Here is a 14,385-nt window from a genome sequence, read left to right as displayed (position 1 = left end):
GCCATCTGTCGGGGATGCTTTGATTTGGATTTCCTGCATGGCAGGGGGTTGGACTGGATGGCCCATGCGGTCTCTTCCAACTCTATGATTCTGTGATTCTTGATCTTCTTCAGTAGAGAGAAATAAATAGTTTAAGTAACCTATTTTACAATCAATTACAGTGGCATTCTGTTTGTTAAGAAATCAACTTGCATGTGGTACATTATGGTCATGTAAATAACCAGACTTATCTGCATGCCCCATCTGGATTTGTTTGTTTGCTTGCTGACTTGTAAACACTGAAGAGGATTTGAACCCTATTCTCCCGAGTCATACAGTGCCCAAACCACTACACCATGCTGACTACTCCCACCCAAAACTCCTATTAACTGATATTTTGTGTCATTGAGATTTGGGAAATTCTGGCTCTCTGACTACATAATCAAGCACGGAAACATTTGACTGCTTCAGAGATACAGCTACTGTGTACTGAAACCAACGAATTACTGATTGAAATGATGTATATACATTTTTTTTTGCCATCGATCAGCATTATATGAATAGCTTATCATGTTACTGTGTGTAACAAAGGAATTCATGCTGGCAAGAGCGGGTGGCGAAAAGAAACAAATAGTTCAATCTCCTAACCACTCCACTTGGATCTTGTGCTAGGCATGGAAGAAGGGAAGCCCTTGTCTATGTAGCCAGTATGGAAACAATCATTTTTCTGTTCTCCTGTTTGCTTGATAGAATGCATCATTTTTACTAGCCTCCTGAAGTAGCTGGTAGCCTGCATTTTCCATGCTTGTCCTTCTTACCTACAAGAATTGAAACACAAGTGGTTTATCAGTCTAGGGTTTTTATTTATTTAGAGGTTAATACATTTTGTGGACTTATTTTAAGTCTGGTTTAAAGCCAAGGGAAATAAGAGACTTGGCATGAAGGAGAAATTTTGAAACACGTGGCAGTTTAAAAAAATTATCTGTAGGCAATATATTTGCTTTTACGGATCTGTACATTTTTCAAACATATGATCAAGAAAAATAAAGTAAAAGTGATTATAGAGTATAAAGGTAGGACTCTTTTGTGGATTTGTTGTCATACATACTGTGCACCACCAGTCAAAATACAGACTTGCCTCAAAGCAAAATGTTGACCATTGTGTAATGCTACTTATCATGGGGTGGGTTTTTTGCTTTGTGTGTGTGATTTAGAAAAGAAATTGCTCCAGCTACAGGATGCAAGTAGTGTGGGTGAGGTGGTTATATAATGGGTATGACCTCTTGCTTACCATGTCTACTGTATGGCTATTTAGTCCACAGCAGCTTCTGATACCAGTACTTTGTTATGATTTGGATGGGAATAATGAAAGGTACACAGGAGCAATCCCAAGAATTTGATTAGGAATCAGTTCAATATACTTTTCAAAACGAGTGTATAAAAGGCGAAGAACTGAATAAGAAGTAAGGAGAGAACGCATTAAAATGGGCTCAGGGATATCTAAAGAGGATAAATAATAGCTGGAGCGTCAGATGCAGTTTGTTCAGGCTGTCATCAGCTGATACTTAAGTTATCTCATACAGTTGGCCCTTCTTATACACAGATTTTTTGTATACGAATTTAAGCATCCACAGTTTGAAAATGTTCCAAAAAAGTATAAATTTCAAATATCAAACCTTGATTTTCCATTTTTTATAAGGGACACCATTTTGCTATGTCATTATATTTAATGGGATTTGAGCATCCATGGATTTTGTTATCCATGGGGACTCTTGAAACCAAACTCCAGCGTATAACAAGAGTCCACTGTACACATATTACGAGAGCAGGCAAATTGGGTCCTGGTGTCTGACAGAATTAAAATCCCATTATTTAATTAAAATAATTATAGCCTGCTTTTTTTCTGAAGATCACAGGGTAGCATACAATAAAACCAACAAAATTTAAAGTAGTATAAAATGTAATTGGTTAACACTATGTTAAACAATCAATAAATTAAAAGACAGATTAAAAGCATTAAAATAGCGTAAAATAAATTGAAACCATGTCCATGGGATAGTTTTGTAAAACCAATCAAGCCCCCAAAGCTCTCATAAACCATGTTTTATGATTTTACTTGGTGGCAATCAGGCCTCCAAAGGGAGGGTGTTCCATAACTGCGTTGCCACCATAGAGGAGGCTCTATCCAATGTCCATAGCCTATTGCTTTGCTTAATGGGACACAGAGGATGACCCCTCAAACAGACCTTAAATCTTGGCCATGTACATATCTGGAGAGGCACTTCTTCAAACATTAGCTAAACTAAACTGTGGTTCCTGAATCATAAAGCTAGAAAGAGTCCAGTGGCCCATCAGGTGCATTCCCCTGCTGAATAATGGATCTACAGCTAGAGCATTCCCAGGATGTTCTAGCTAGAGATAATGTGTATCATGCACAGTATTTGTGAAGATGCAACAGCAATGTGAGAGAGACTGTGGTGTAGTAGTTCAAGCTTTAGATTATGACTCTGGAGGCCAGAGTTTGAATTCATTGCTTAGCCATGGAAATCTGCTTTGTGACCTTGGGCACGTCACACTCTAGCATCAGAGAGATTCAAAGACATCAGAGAGATGCAAAGCTTCATCGTAGGGTTACCACAAAAACAAACTACACCGTAACGTAAAGAAGCAACAGTATTTGTGAAGAAGTAACGACACTGTATGAATACTTGTATGTACATGCATACATCACTTTCTATTGCAAAACAGAAATGTGCATCTCTTCTCTTGCTTGATTAATTAACCTGGCTGCAAATTCACACTGTACTATAGCTGGTATTTTGGCCTGTTTCATATGCGTTGCTATGATGGATTATGTTGCTGTCTGTTACTGTTTTCTGATACTACTTAGGGAATCTTCAACAGTATAAGAGCTATGTGTGTCATGAATGACAGAATACATCTTAAAAGTACTTTTGTTGCCAACTCACTGCAATAAGCTACACAGCTTCTATCTCTGTGTATGGACCTTTTCTGTGCATGATGGCTCCTGCTGCCTTTCAGATTCTTTCAAAAGCTGATAAATAAGCCTATTGTCTCATGGAAAACATACTAATTAATATTTGTTAATGACCCACTTAACATGTAAATATTTCAGCTTAAGGTGTGACATTTTTATTGTACGTATGGTGTTGCTTAAATGTGCTACTGGAATTAATAGAGTCATACTTACAGATCTGTATAGTGCACACTCACTCCATCAAATTATTAAATCTAAACTAACAGCAATATCAACATGCTGAAAAGTTATTTTCATAATGAAAAGAATGGTAACTTGTTAACACTTCTTAGATAAAATTTTCAAATATTTAAATGCAGTTCTCCAACATAGTAATAAGACTGGCCCTACCAAACTATTATGATTTAATATCTTGGAACAAATCATCTTAAAAACATTCCTTACATGTAGGACAGTTGTGACTATTAGTATATATGATGATTTCAGCTTAATATAAATGTGTACTGGGATGGGAATCATGAAGCCCTTCAGGTGCTGAACTGCAACTCCTAGCGTTTTTCCTCTCTGCTAGGGCTGCTGGGAGTTACAGTTCAACAACATCTGGAGGACGACATGATTCCCACCCCTGATCTATACTGTATACTATAATCTATATTAATGAAGCTGATTATTTCTTCCAAGAAACGTGTGATTGTTGGTAATGAGTGATAATACTGTGTGAAAGGTAAAAACAATTTTGAGGTGTTTAGTGCAATCTTGGAGTAGGCCTTGGAGACAGAAGTAAATGAAACATGCTCAAAATGACCCTTAAATTGACCAGAATTAGACACATTACAAAAGATTAGTCATGTGAATTTTGTGCAATGAAGTCTTCTTGACAGGGTTGTGCCAATGAAATTTAATTCAATGTATCAGTTAAGACAGTCGCTGATGCTTGTACTCTAATTAGGTTTTTGCCTTTAAAGAAAGAAAATGCCACAATAAAATAAATTACAGTTCAGTACAGTTCTGGACATTCCTGCTAAGACTTCATCCATGCTTGCGTCTACAAAGCTAAATATTTGTCAAATAGCCAACTTGATTTAGATGCCCAAAGTCAGCTGAATTTATACCTATTACGATATCCCTAAATTTGTAAGATCTTTATTGGAACTAAAATTTAACAACTCAAGGTGACTAGTTCAGGAAGTATAAATGATTACTAATCCAAGCAAGCCAGTGGGAGAGGTTTCATTCTTTTGCCTTCCCGTTCTGCTGTCTGCTAATGGAATTTGATCTCTAGGAGGCTTATGTCTAATGGCAGTTGGTCAAAGTACATTTATGAAAGGGGATTTGCTGTTTCCTTTCTCAGTATGCCATCTGCAGTGTGGGTGGTGGCTAGTGCTTCCAGCTGGGCTGTGGAAGGGGCATTGCTTTGTCAGTTGAGGTTGCCCTGAACATTTTAGGGTGACTATTTTGGTAGTGCTTTTCTCTGTACAAGGACATGGTGGTGATTGCATGTCCACAGGTAAAGAAGGAAGAAAATCTTCTGATAAAGCAAGTTGCAGCAGGTTAAGTGCTGCCATTCAAGTGGGACCTTGATGAAGGATTTATTTTGAAACACATTAGGCCAAAAATATTTCTTATTTTCTTTGCTTACTTCGTGATCTTTCCCCTCAGGCAAGACCCAAACTACCCATAGCATAGATTAAATCAGTATACAAGTAAAAATCATAATATACAAGATCTGGAATGTTCTTAAAGACATGGGAGTGCCAGCACATCTGAAACTCTTCATGAGGAATCTGTACACAGGACAAGAGGCTACTGCCAGAACAGAACATGGAGAAACAGAATGGTACCAATTGGCAAAGGAGTCAGACAAGGCTGCATCTTATCACCCTGTCTGTTCAACTTATATGCAGAACATATGGTAAGAAAAGCAGGCTTGGAAACAGAAGAAGGAGGAGTGAAAATAGAAGGAAGGAAGGAATATCAACAATCTGAGATATGCAGATGATACCAATAATAGTAGGAGAAAACCTCAAAGACCTGGAACAGCTACTAAGAAAGATCAAGGAAGGAAGTGCAAAGGCAGGCCTATTGTTGAACGTAAAGAAAACAAAAATAATGACCGCAGAGAGCTTACACAAATTTAAATTAGACAATGAAGAAATAGAAATAGTAAAAGAATTCTCATACCTGGGATCAAACATTGATAGAAATGGTGACTGCAGCCAGGAAATTAGAAAAAAATTAAGAATGGGAAGGACAGCTATGAAAGAACTAGAGAACATCCTAAAGTGCAAGGATATACAACTGGGCATAAAATATAGAATTGTACAAGCCATTGTATTCCTTTTTGCTATGTAAGGATGTGAGAGCTGGACAATTAAGGAGGAGGAAAAGAGGAAAATTAGCTCATTTGAAATGTGGTTGGAGAAGAATGCTAAGGATTCCATTGACAGCCAAAAAGACAAACAAATGGGTCCTGGAGCAGATCAAGCCAGAAATCTCCCTAGAAGCCAAAATGACAAAACTCAGGTTGTTGTACTTTGGACACATCATGAGAAGGCATGAATCACTGGGAAAAAAACAATAATGCTAGGAAAGATAGAAGGAAGTAGAAAGCGCGGAAAGCTACATGCAAGGTGGATTCTATTAAAGAGATCACGAGTATGAGTTTGTAGGAGTTGAGCAGAGCAGTGGAGGACAGAGGGTCCTGAAGAGATCTCATCGGCAGGGTCGCCATGGGTCGAGATCAACTCAAGGGCAGTTAACTACAACAGTAGGAACTGAGTTTTAAAAAAAGCACAGCATCCTTCATTAAAAGACCTTTCTGCAATTATCAGTTAATGGCCAAAGCTTGTCTAAATAAAAAAAAAATCTTTGCTGGCAAGCAAAGGAGAACAGATAGGAGCCAACCTTACTTCCCATGGGAGAGAGTTGCCTAGGTTTGGAGCAGCCACTGACAAAGTCCTCTCTCATGTCTTCACTCCAGGCTCATCTACACTTGCCAGAAGACACTGGCCTGCCCTCGGAGTATTTTGGCCATGAATTAGCTCCTTACAATGTGGGTTTGGCTCTCTTCCCCAACAATAACAGTCAGTTGCATTCCCATGCAGTCCCTGCATGTCATCCAGCATCATTGCTAAGGTCAGAATGAGGTATCCAGCCACACACTATTTACAGTGGCTGGCTTTCTTTAGAGCGGTTCATGCCTGCAGTGGCAGCAGCTGACAACTTGCAGGGATCACAAATGAAGAAGTAGCTGCTGCCGTCACTGGAAGAGACCCAAAAACCCACAGCAAATATGAGTTTTTAAATGTGGATTGGGGGAAAGAAGCCCCCAAATCAGGTGTGGGTGTTGTGAAGCCCCCACACCCAGTTCTGGGTTTTGGCCCTGCACTATGTAAGAACAATGCATCAAGCCTGTGGGGAACTCTGGGTCAAACACCCATATAGACAAGGTCCTATCTTACCAGTAAAGGTTGTGGAGAGCTAATCTGGGTTTATGGTGTAGATGTTATGACCAGCATTCTGAATTGTGCCTGGAAATGGAGCAGTAGCCAGCAAAACTGTTGTAGCAGATGTTAAGTTCCCACTAACCTGCCCTGATCAACAATGTGGCTTCAGTGTTTTGGACCCACTGAGCTTTCCAAACACTTTTGGAAGGTGGCATTACATAGCACATACTACAGTAATCCAGATGGGATGTAACCAATACATGTGTCACCATGGCTAGATCAAACATCTCCAAGAATGGGGACAGCTGGTACTGTAGCTTTAAATGTAAATGAACTCCTGAAGCATAGGTATCCAGGCTTATGGCTGAATGTAGAAGTATACTCATACTGTGAACCTGAGATTTCCGGGAAATATAACCCCATCTGGTACAGGCTGAATCTCTGTTCCATGATCTTCCTTTTGACTGAGCAGGGGCACCTCTGTCTTGTATGGATTAAGGTTCACCTTCAGTCAGTTACTGAGACCAGACACTACTGTAGTACCAAAGCAGCTTCAGTGGAACTCTGCCTTGCTGTAATGAAGCATTCATCTTTTCAACTCAGCTAACTCCCCCCCCCCCCCTTCAAGCTTTAATGAGCTAGGAAGGAGAAGGATCCAACATGCTTGTGGTGGCTGTCATGTCTCCAAGGATAGTGTCTTCCTCTGCAGGCTATACAGTACAGTTGAAAGTTGTTACCCAATAAAATGGAAAAAGCAGTAGACCAAAGTTACATCCACTGGACCTGTATCAAGTACAGTATCCTTGTCAGAAAAGATCCAGACTATTATGTCTGTAAACTGTCATGTACATTCTTCATAGAACACTGTCAAGTAGTTTGTATTATTTTCTTGTTGTCTGCGAGTTAATATGTCATGGAACTTGAGATGACTCCATTACCACAGTGGAGTAGGCTTTCCATTGGGCTTTAGCCCATATTTGCTCAGATGGGCTCTTACTTTTCCACTGTCCATACCATTTACCTCATCAATACCCTAGTAAATTAAGGGTTTTAGTTGGCTCCACTCATTGGCAGGACTGTCAGGAGCAATTAGTGTACTGCCCTTGGCTATTTCTCTGTTTGAGATCAGTCAGAGCTTCAGCCGAACTGTTTGCCAGACCGACAGAAAGCTCCCCAAGAACCTTTAGGAAACTGTTGGATCCATCAGCCTCTTGGGGAGGACCATCTTGACTGATTACCCCTGCAAAGGCTCAGAGTTCCAGTGAATCTGAACCCCAGTAAATAATGACTTGTCCATGATAATGAAACTATAGAAAGTTCCTCCACACAAAGATCACTGTCATCCTGCTCAGCAGAGAAAATTAGGTCAAGAGTGCTGCCTGTAGCATCAATGGGATCAGATTGCAGTGACAGAATTTATAGCTGACATGGATGCGTTACAGACCGCCCTAAAGTGGGCGGTCTGCCGCCGCCGCCATTAGCTGCAGCGGGAAGCCCCGGCGGCCAGACCGCGAGGCTTCCGGCCGCAGCGAAAAGGAGCCCCGAAATGGCGCTCCTTTTTGGCCCCCAGAAGTGGCACCGCGAAGCATGAGGCGCACACTCGCGGCGTCACTTCCGGTGCGCCACGTCTGGACACTGTGTGTTCAAGATGTAAAAATGGCAGCGCCCATGTGGATGGGCGCTGCCATTTAGGACGCGCTCCGTGCGTGTTGGGAACGGGGCCGGTTAGGAAAGGGCAACCCTTCCTAACCCTAGAACGCCCCTTCCTAACCCTAGGACGCGTGGAGTGCGTCCTAAATGGTGGTCTGTAACCCGCCATGGTCCTGAACTCCTCCTGAGAGACTCCTCTCAGCATGGATGTTGAGATCACTCAGCACAAGATGGGGGGACTCCAGCAACAACACTAGCATCAGCTCAGAAAGGGAGACAGTAGAATAGTACACTAGCAGAATCTCTGTTTTCACCCATCTTTACTTATATACACACCTAGGTAGTGTGAGAGAGCTACTAGTGAGGATGAAATCACAAAGGACTACTATAACATCATCTGTCCATTCTCCAGGTCTCACATTGCTTAATCCAACCAGTGCTGTGTAATGTACATCAGGCTAATGTGCTCAGTCTAAAGTCCTGGATTATTGTTGGTGTGTCATTCACATGACCTGGCATCCAGTACCAGTGCTTTCAACACAGGATACCTATTGGCAAGGCTATCCGGGTTATTTTAACTGGGGGCAGGGGCAACTAACACCCTATGATTCTTTTTCCCACATTCATGCGGGTCAGAGGCCGGCAAAAGGGCCCTCGCCCTTCCTTCGCTCACCGGGAAAGGGCTTGGCACCGCGGCGATGGCCGCGATGACGAGCAGCCCCCGCACCCCTTCCCGGCCTGGGAGCAGGCCGAGGCTTCCTCCCAAGCCGGGGAGGAGGAGGAGGCCGCTTGGCACCGCGGCGATCGCTGCGATGCCAAGCGGCCCCCGCACCCCTTCCCAAGCCAGGAAGGAGGAGGAGGACGGCAAGCCAGGAGGAGGAGGAGGAGGCGGCTGGGCACGCGTCCCAGCTGCCTCCTCCTTGGCCTTCGCTAGCCGGGAAAGGGCTCCGCCAAGGCAAGCCGGGAGGGAAGAGGGCTGGGAGGAGGAGACAGACGTGCACGCGCCTCTGTTTCCTTCTCCCAGGCGCCATTTTCTGGCTTCCCACTGTCTCAGAGAGACAGCAGGAGGCCCGAAAATGGCAGGGAGGAGGCGGAACGGGCACGTGCCCGTTCCGCCTTCTCCCTCACTCCCCGTGCCTGGCAAAACCGCGCCGCATGCCACCCGTGGCACACGTGCCACGGGTTCACCATCACAAGACTAGGCCCTTAAAAAGACTAGCTTTAGCACATGGAGTGAAATGCAAACAATCTCCTCCCTCTACCTGAGCAAGAAGACCAGTCCTCACTCTAGTGGCTTCCATAAAAGAACAACTCCCTTTGTTACTAGCCTCCTTGGGAGCAAGCTGGTTACCTGAGCCAGTCAGCATGTAATCTCGTCGCCCATAAGCTGGCCAAAATTTTGGGGAGGGAGCAGATGGAACTGACTGGATTTTCCACAGCTGACTCATTACACTGGGGGACTTGGTCCTGAAAGAGGATGTAGGTCTGGCAAGCAGAAATAGCACTGTTTTTCCTGCCCTTGCTGACACTCCTTGGTGCCCTCACCCAATCAGTTTATATCTCCTTCTCCCACCTGGTCTGGGGAAGGGATGAGTAGAACTGGCAAAAGGTCTGGGGAAGGGATGAGTAGAACTGGCAAGATTGCTAGCAGCTGCCTCAAGAAAGTGGGAGCTTGGTGCTGAAAGACAATGAAAGTCTGGCAGGCAGAAGTCCACTTTTCTATGTGACATATGTTGTGATTAGTATAAAACATCTCCACTGTTTTCTTTATGTATACAACCTAAAGTATACTCTGATACATATCTAGTCCTGACTCCCATCCACTTTCCCCCACTTGATTTCTATTGCATCATTGAATTTGCTGACAGGCAACAGAAATCTGAGTAGTTCATGGTTTCAGGTGATACTCCAGTGTTTTGAGTTTAGCTTTATGGAGCTTTTTGAACCAGGTGTTTTGTTGTCAATTTTATAATTTATTAAGAGGAAAATTTATAGAAGTATATTTGAAAATATGGAAACCATTCATAGATTTAGTAAAACAGACAAAAGGAGAAACAAGTATGTTAGGGTTCAAGAGTTGGAAAATGAAGTTGTGTGTTAGATTTAATTTTAAAATTTCCGTTGTCTTTTTTGTATTATGACAGAATGGTTAACAAATGGAATGTAGTAAATGTAACACATTTAAATTTAGATTCTATACTAATATATTCTATATTTAGAAAATAGGTAGACTTTATAAGAATACACCTAGTAAAGAAAGGGGAGTAGCATTATTTAATAGGAATACAACTAGAGATTATGTGGGGAGCCTCTTTTTCCCCCCCCTTCTGTTGATGTGTGTGTGGGGGAGTAGGGAATGGGAGAAGTGGAGGGAGGGAGGATAAAGAGGGTTTTTCCCCCAGGTTTCCCCCCCTTTCCTTTCCTTTCCTTTCCTTTCCTTTCCTTTCCCTTTTCTCTCTTTCTTTTTTTTCCTCTTAGTTTTTCCTAGCTTTTTTCCTGTTTTCTTGGGTTTGGATATGTATAATGTTTTTGTTGTCAATTTTAATTGCTCTCTTTTATACACAGCACTGTTTATTTTTTTTAACATAAGTTCTGGAAGAGCATTTCCTGCAGCGGGTGTGTAAGGCCAGTAGGAGGTAATGGTCACTTTAAAAAGTGGAATAGGTGGAATCCGTTTGTAGAATACTCTTACTACATCACAGTTTCTGAGGATTCTTTCAGTTTGTGATGAAAAAAGAAGCTCAGTAATTCCTAAACAACTTGCTTTCCATGGAGGAATTGTGGTGAGTTTAACTATAGAAGGCTTGATAAGGAATCTTAAATATTAAAAATGGCATAATGGATTTTATTTCTGCGTGAAAGGAAATACAGGTATACCTGGGTTAATTAAGTGGATATGTTCCTGGGCATTACATCTTACACAGAAACTTTGGTACCTGAGGAAGAAATAGCACAGAAAGAATAGAGTTAGGTTCCTGTACCTAAAAAAGGAAAAAGCAGTAGAGCATGTTTAAAATGATGTTTTCTTCAAATCAAAACTAACAATAGACACATGTGAAATGAAACAGCCAGGTCAGTCAAGCTTGCATAAAATATTTTGAAACTTCTAGAGAACACTTGAATGCTTCTTTAGGCATTATTATTTCTTTCACCTGACTCCACTTTCTTATTGGCTGGGCTTAGGGCATGCTGCAAAAGTAAAACCTTTAACTATCATGATCCTATTCTATAAAATCCTGGGATATTCAGTTTGGTGAGGCACCAGAGCTCTTGCCAGACCAGGCTGAACACCTCACCAAACTACAATTCTCAGGATGGAACCACAGTTAAAGTGGTGTCAAACTGCTTTATTTCTGCAATGTGGATACATCTTTATCGATCCATGCTTTTTTACTATACTGAGGTGAGAGTAGCTGGTGAAGCAAACTTACTTGCTTTCCCTTTTTATCTCTGTTTCAAGTGTTCATACATGCTTAGTAAAGGATTCTGGGGGTAGCTGCATAACTTGCCTGTTGCAGGTCAGAACGTATGGCTGTGATAGGTTCAGCTAAAAAGTAGAATCCCATTCTTTCCCATCTAAAGCTTTATTTCATTGTTTACTGCAGAAATACTGCTGCAAAACAACACTGAAAGCCTATGGTTCTCTAGCTCTCCTTCACCATCCTCTCAATGCTACTAAGAAACCTGTAGCTGGACAGAGAACAAGGAGGAAAAGGGAGGTGGGTTGCCATGAAAAGACTTGGTAAAAAGGAGTTTCTTTGTTGGAGGCTTTGTTAACTGGAGGTATGCTTGTATCATTTTGCTTGAAGAAATAGGATATCTCTGCACCAGCTACAGGTAGTTATAAATCAGGGATATTTTATGGCCATATCTCATCTTGAAAATATCATGCTTATAGTGTACAAATTAGCATGTAGATTTGCAGTAATGATCCACAAATCAGCAGATTGAAGTAGTGTCTTCTTTTTCTTTTCTTTTTTTTCTTTTTTAGGAATTCCTTTTATGTTTCAGCACAGTAATATATTGTATTAGATAAGGACATGGTACTAATGTACAGGCCTTTATTGATTGAAAAGTGAATGAGTGCTTAGCACTCTTATCCTTGATCTTCAGGGGTTGTAGGATTGCTTGTTGCTGTACAATTTTGGCACTATACAAAATATTTAAATGGGTAATTTTTTCTGACATAGTGATCGTCAGAAAACTGAACCTCTTAATAGAAGAGACATGGACGATGAATGGGATAGCCAAGGATCTGAGGGTGAAGTAAGTAAAGAAAATAATGAAAATGTGTGTTAAAATGGTGATAAGAGAACACTTAAAAACGGTATCTGAATCAAAATTATTAGGAGAAAGCTGTTTCCAGTAATGGAAAATGAAGAACATGTTAGTTTTATGATATTGACTGCATACGTTTGAATTGTTTTATGTTCTAATTAATTGAAATGACCTATTCAGTAGTTTTTTTTGTCAAAAAAACAACAACAACTTACCATTTCAACATTGGTAGTGATTGCTGGATTCTGTTAAGTAACCAGGCTTGCAGAATTCCAGATGAAAGGATTACATTGATGTGAATTTACTCCTAATAATGCCCCCCTAGTGCTTTGCTATTTGTAATATAAAGATCTTTTGGTACTGTTAAACTTTTGGCTGTCATTTCTAACAGTGGTACTTTCCTGTGCATTACCTAAGTCAGATACCCTTTGCAAGGGGAGGGGTAGCTAGTACACTTTTTAAAATACTGTATTGGGCAACTACAGTTTCCTTCACATGTTACTGTGACCATGTTTTGTTTTATAGTGTTGGTAAATCTTTTGTTACTACTTTTAATATATTAAGTAAACCTCTGCTAAACAGACTAAAGTTGTTTTCTATGCACTATTGGAGGTCAGTGAGATGCACTTCCAAGGAAATACACATGGACTAGGGCTGTGGTAGAGATCCCTATTTCCCATGGAGCTCCATATTTTTTGCTATGGGACTGGCAAGCATTGTAATGAGGCAGCAGCAAGTTTGCATGGTGAACTGCTTCAGTTTTGGGAATGGGATGGTAGTAGTGATCAGGAAAATAAGAGACAGTGCATTTCCTTTTGTTGTAGTTTATCTGTCTTTAAGTTGACTCTGACTTATGGTAATCCTCTCTTAGGGTTTTCTTGGGAAAATTTATTCAGAGGACGTTTGCCACTGCCTTCTTCTTAGGTGGAGAAGGCATGACTTTCTCAGGGCCACCCGGTGGTGTCACTAGGGTTGGCGTCATCCAGTGCGAGGAGGTCAATGGTGTCACCCCACTATTGACCTCCTCCCATTCCATACATAATTCTTAGTAATGGTTTTTGTACTAATGTTACTCATAAACCATAATTCCCATATATCACTGAATATACCATATATCACTGGTAATAGTTCTGACATAAACAATTAGCAAAATTATACCTTTAAGTTACAATATACACATAGCCTAAATGTATTTACATGTATTTAGTTTCATGTGGTTAACATGAACATGTGGTAAGATGTGATGTTTTTAAAGAAATTTTTGAAATGGTTACAAATTCATTTTTTAAAAAATAAATAAATTTAAAGTTAAAGTTTATTTTAAGACCTCAGACCTTTCCTTTCTCCTTCCGCTGAGCTTCACCCCACTCACGCTATCTCTTCAGAGTTTTGAAGAGATACAAGTGAATGCCACAGTCTGCTTCTACCAAAAGGCAGATGTTCAGGGAACAGTGAATGCTCTTAGGGTGTCACCTGTACTGGTTCCCCCCCCAGCACCTCCCTAGTGATGCCCCTGAAGTCACCCAGTGCATTTCTGCAGCTGAGCAGGGATTCAAACCCTGGTCTTCTTGAGTCCTAGCCTCAGTCCATCCACTACACCACATTGGCTCTTTTCTTTGTTTTCATAAGTGCTTTTAAAAACAAAAAAGGGCATTTTTAGCATAAAAGGAACACTCTCTTTGGCTCTAGCAGGGCCTTAATAGGCAGTCCACAGTATATTCAGGAAGACTGTCATTCCCTTTTGAAGAGTATAAGTTGATTATTATTTGTCACTGAGACCTTTTCAGTTAATTGATTTTCAGAGGTTGGAGGTGTGGGAGACAGCAAAAACAGTCACTCAGCTAAGAACTACAAAAGGTTTGCTAAACAGACCAGCTTGAAGAGCCGGTGTGGGGGTGTGGTGTTTGGATGACGCACACCTCAGTGTCGCCCCACATCAGCATCATGTCGCCCATCTGACTGCACGGCAGACAGTGTCATAGCACTCCTTTGGTGGAGCATTTATACACCGCACACTGAAAGGAGTGCCGAAAA

The 14,385-nt window shown here is 41.3% G+C and overlaps 1 protein-coding gene across 3 annotated transcripts in view; it reads left to right on the top strand.

Annotated features, from left to right (window-relative positions):
- Positions 1-14,385, top strand: part of TMCC1 (transmembrane and coiled-coil domain family 1) — a 151,665-nt gene that overhangs the window by 22,443 nt on the left and 114,837 nt on the right. The window contains exon 4 of one of the 3 annotated variants that reach the window (XM_089520722.1): positions 12,274-12,339. The exons of 1 other annotated variant lie outside the window; for it this stretch is intronic. In XM_089520722.1, the coding sequence (XP_089376848.1) occupies positions 12,274-12,339 (66 nt within the window). Of the gene's footprint in view, positions 1-12,273; positions 12,340-14,385 lie in introns of those variants that run through there. One more of the 3 variants, XM_089520705.1, reaches the window with a different exon arrangement.

The sequence above is a fragment of the Sceloporus occidentalis genome, unplaced genomic scaffold (genome assembly GCF_023333645.1).
Source record: "Sceloporus occidentalis isolate IW3139 unplaced genomic scaffold, rSceOcc1.0.p SCAF_1, whole genome shotgun sequence".
Taxonomy (NCBI): Eukaryota; Metazoa; Chordata; class Lepidosauria; order Squamata; family Phrynosomatidae; genus Sceloporus; species Sceloporus occidentalis.
This window is presented reverse-complemented; position numbering and strand designations above follow the sequence as displayed.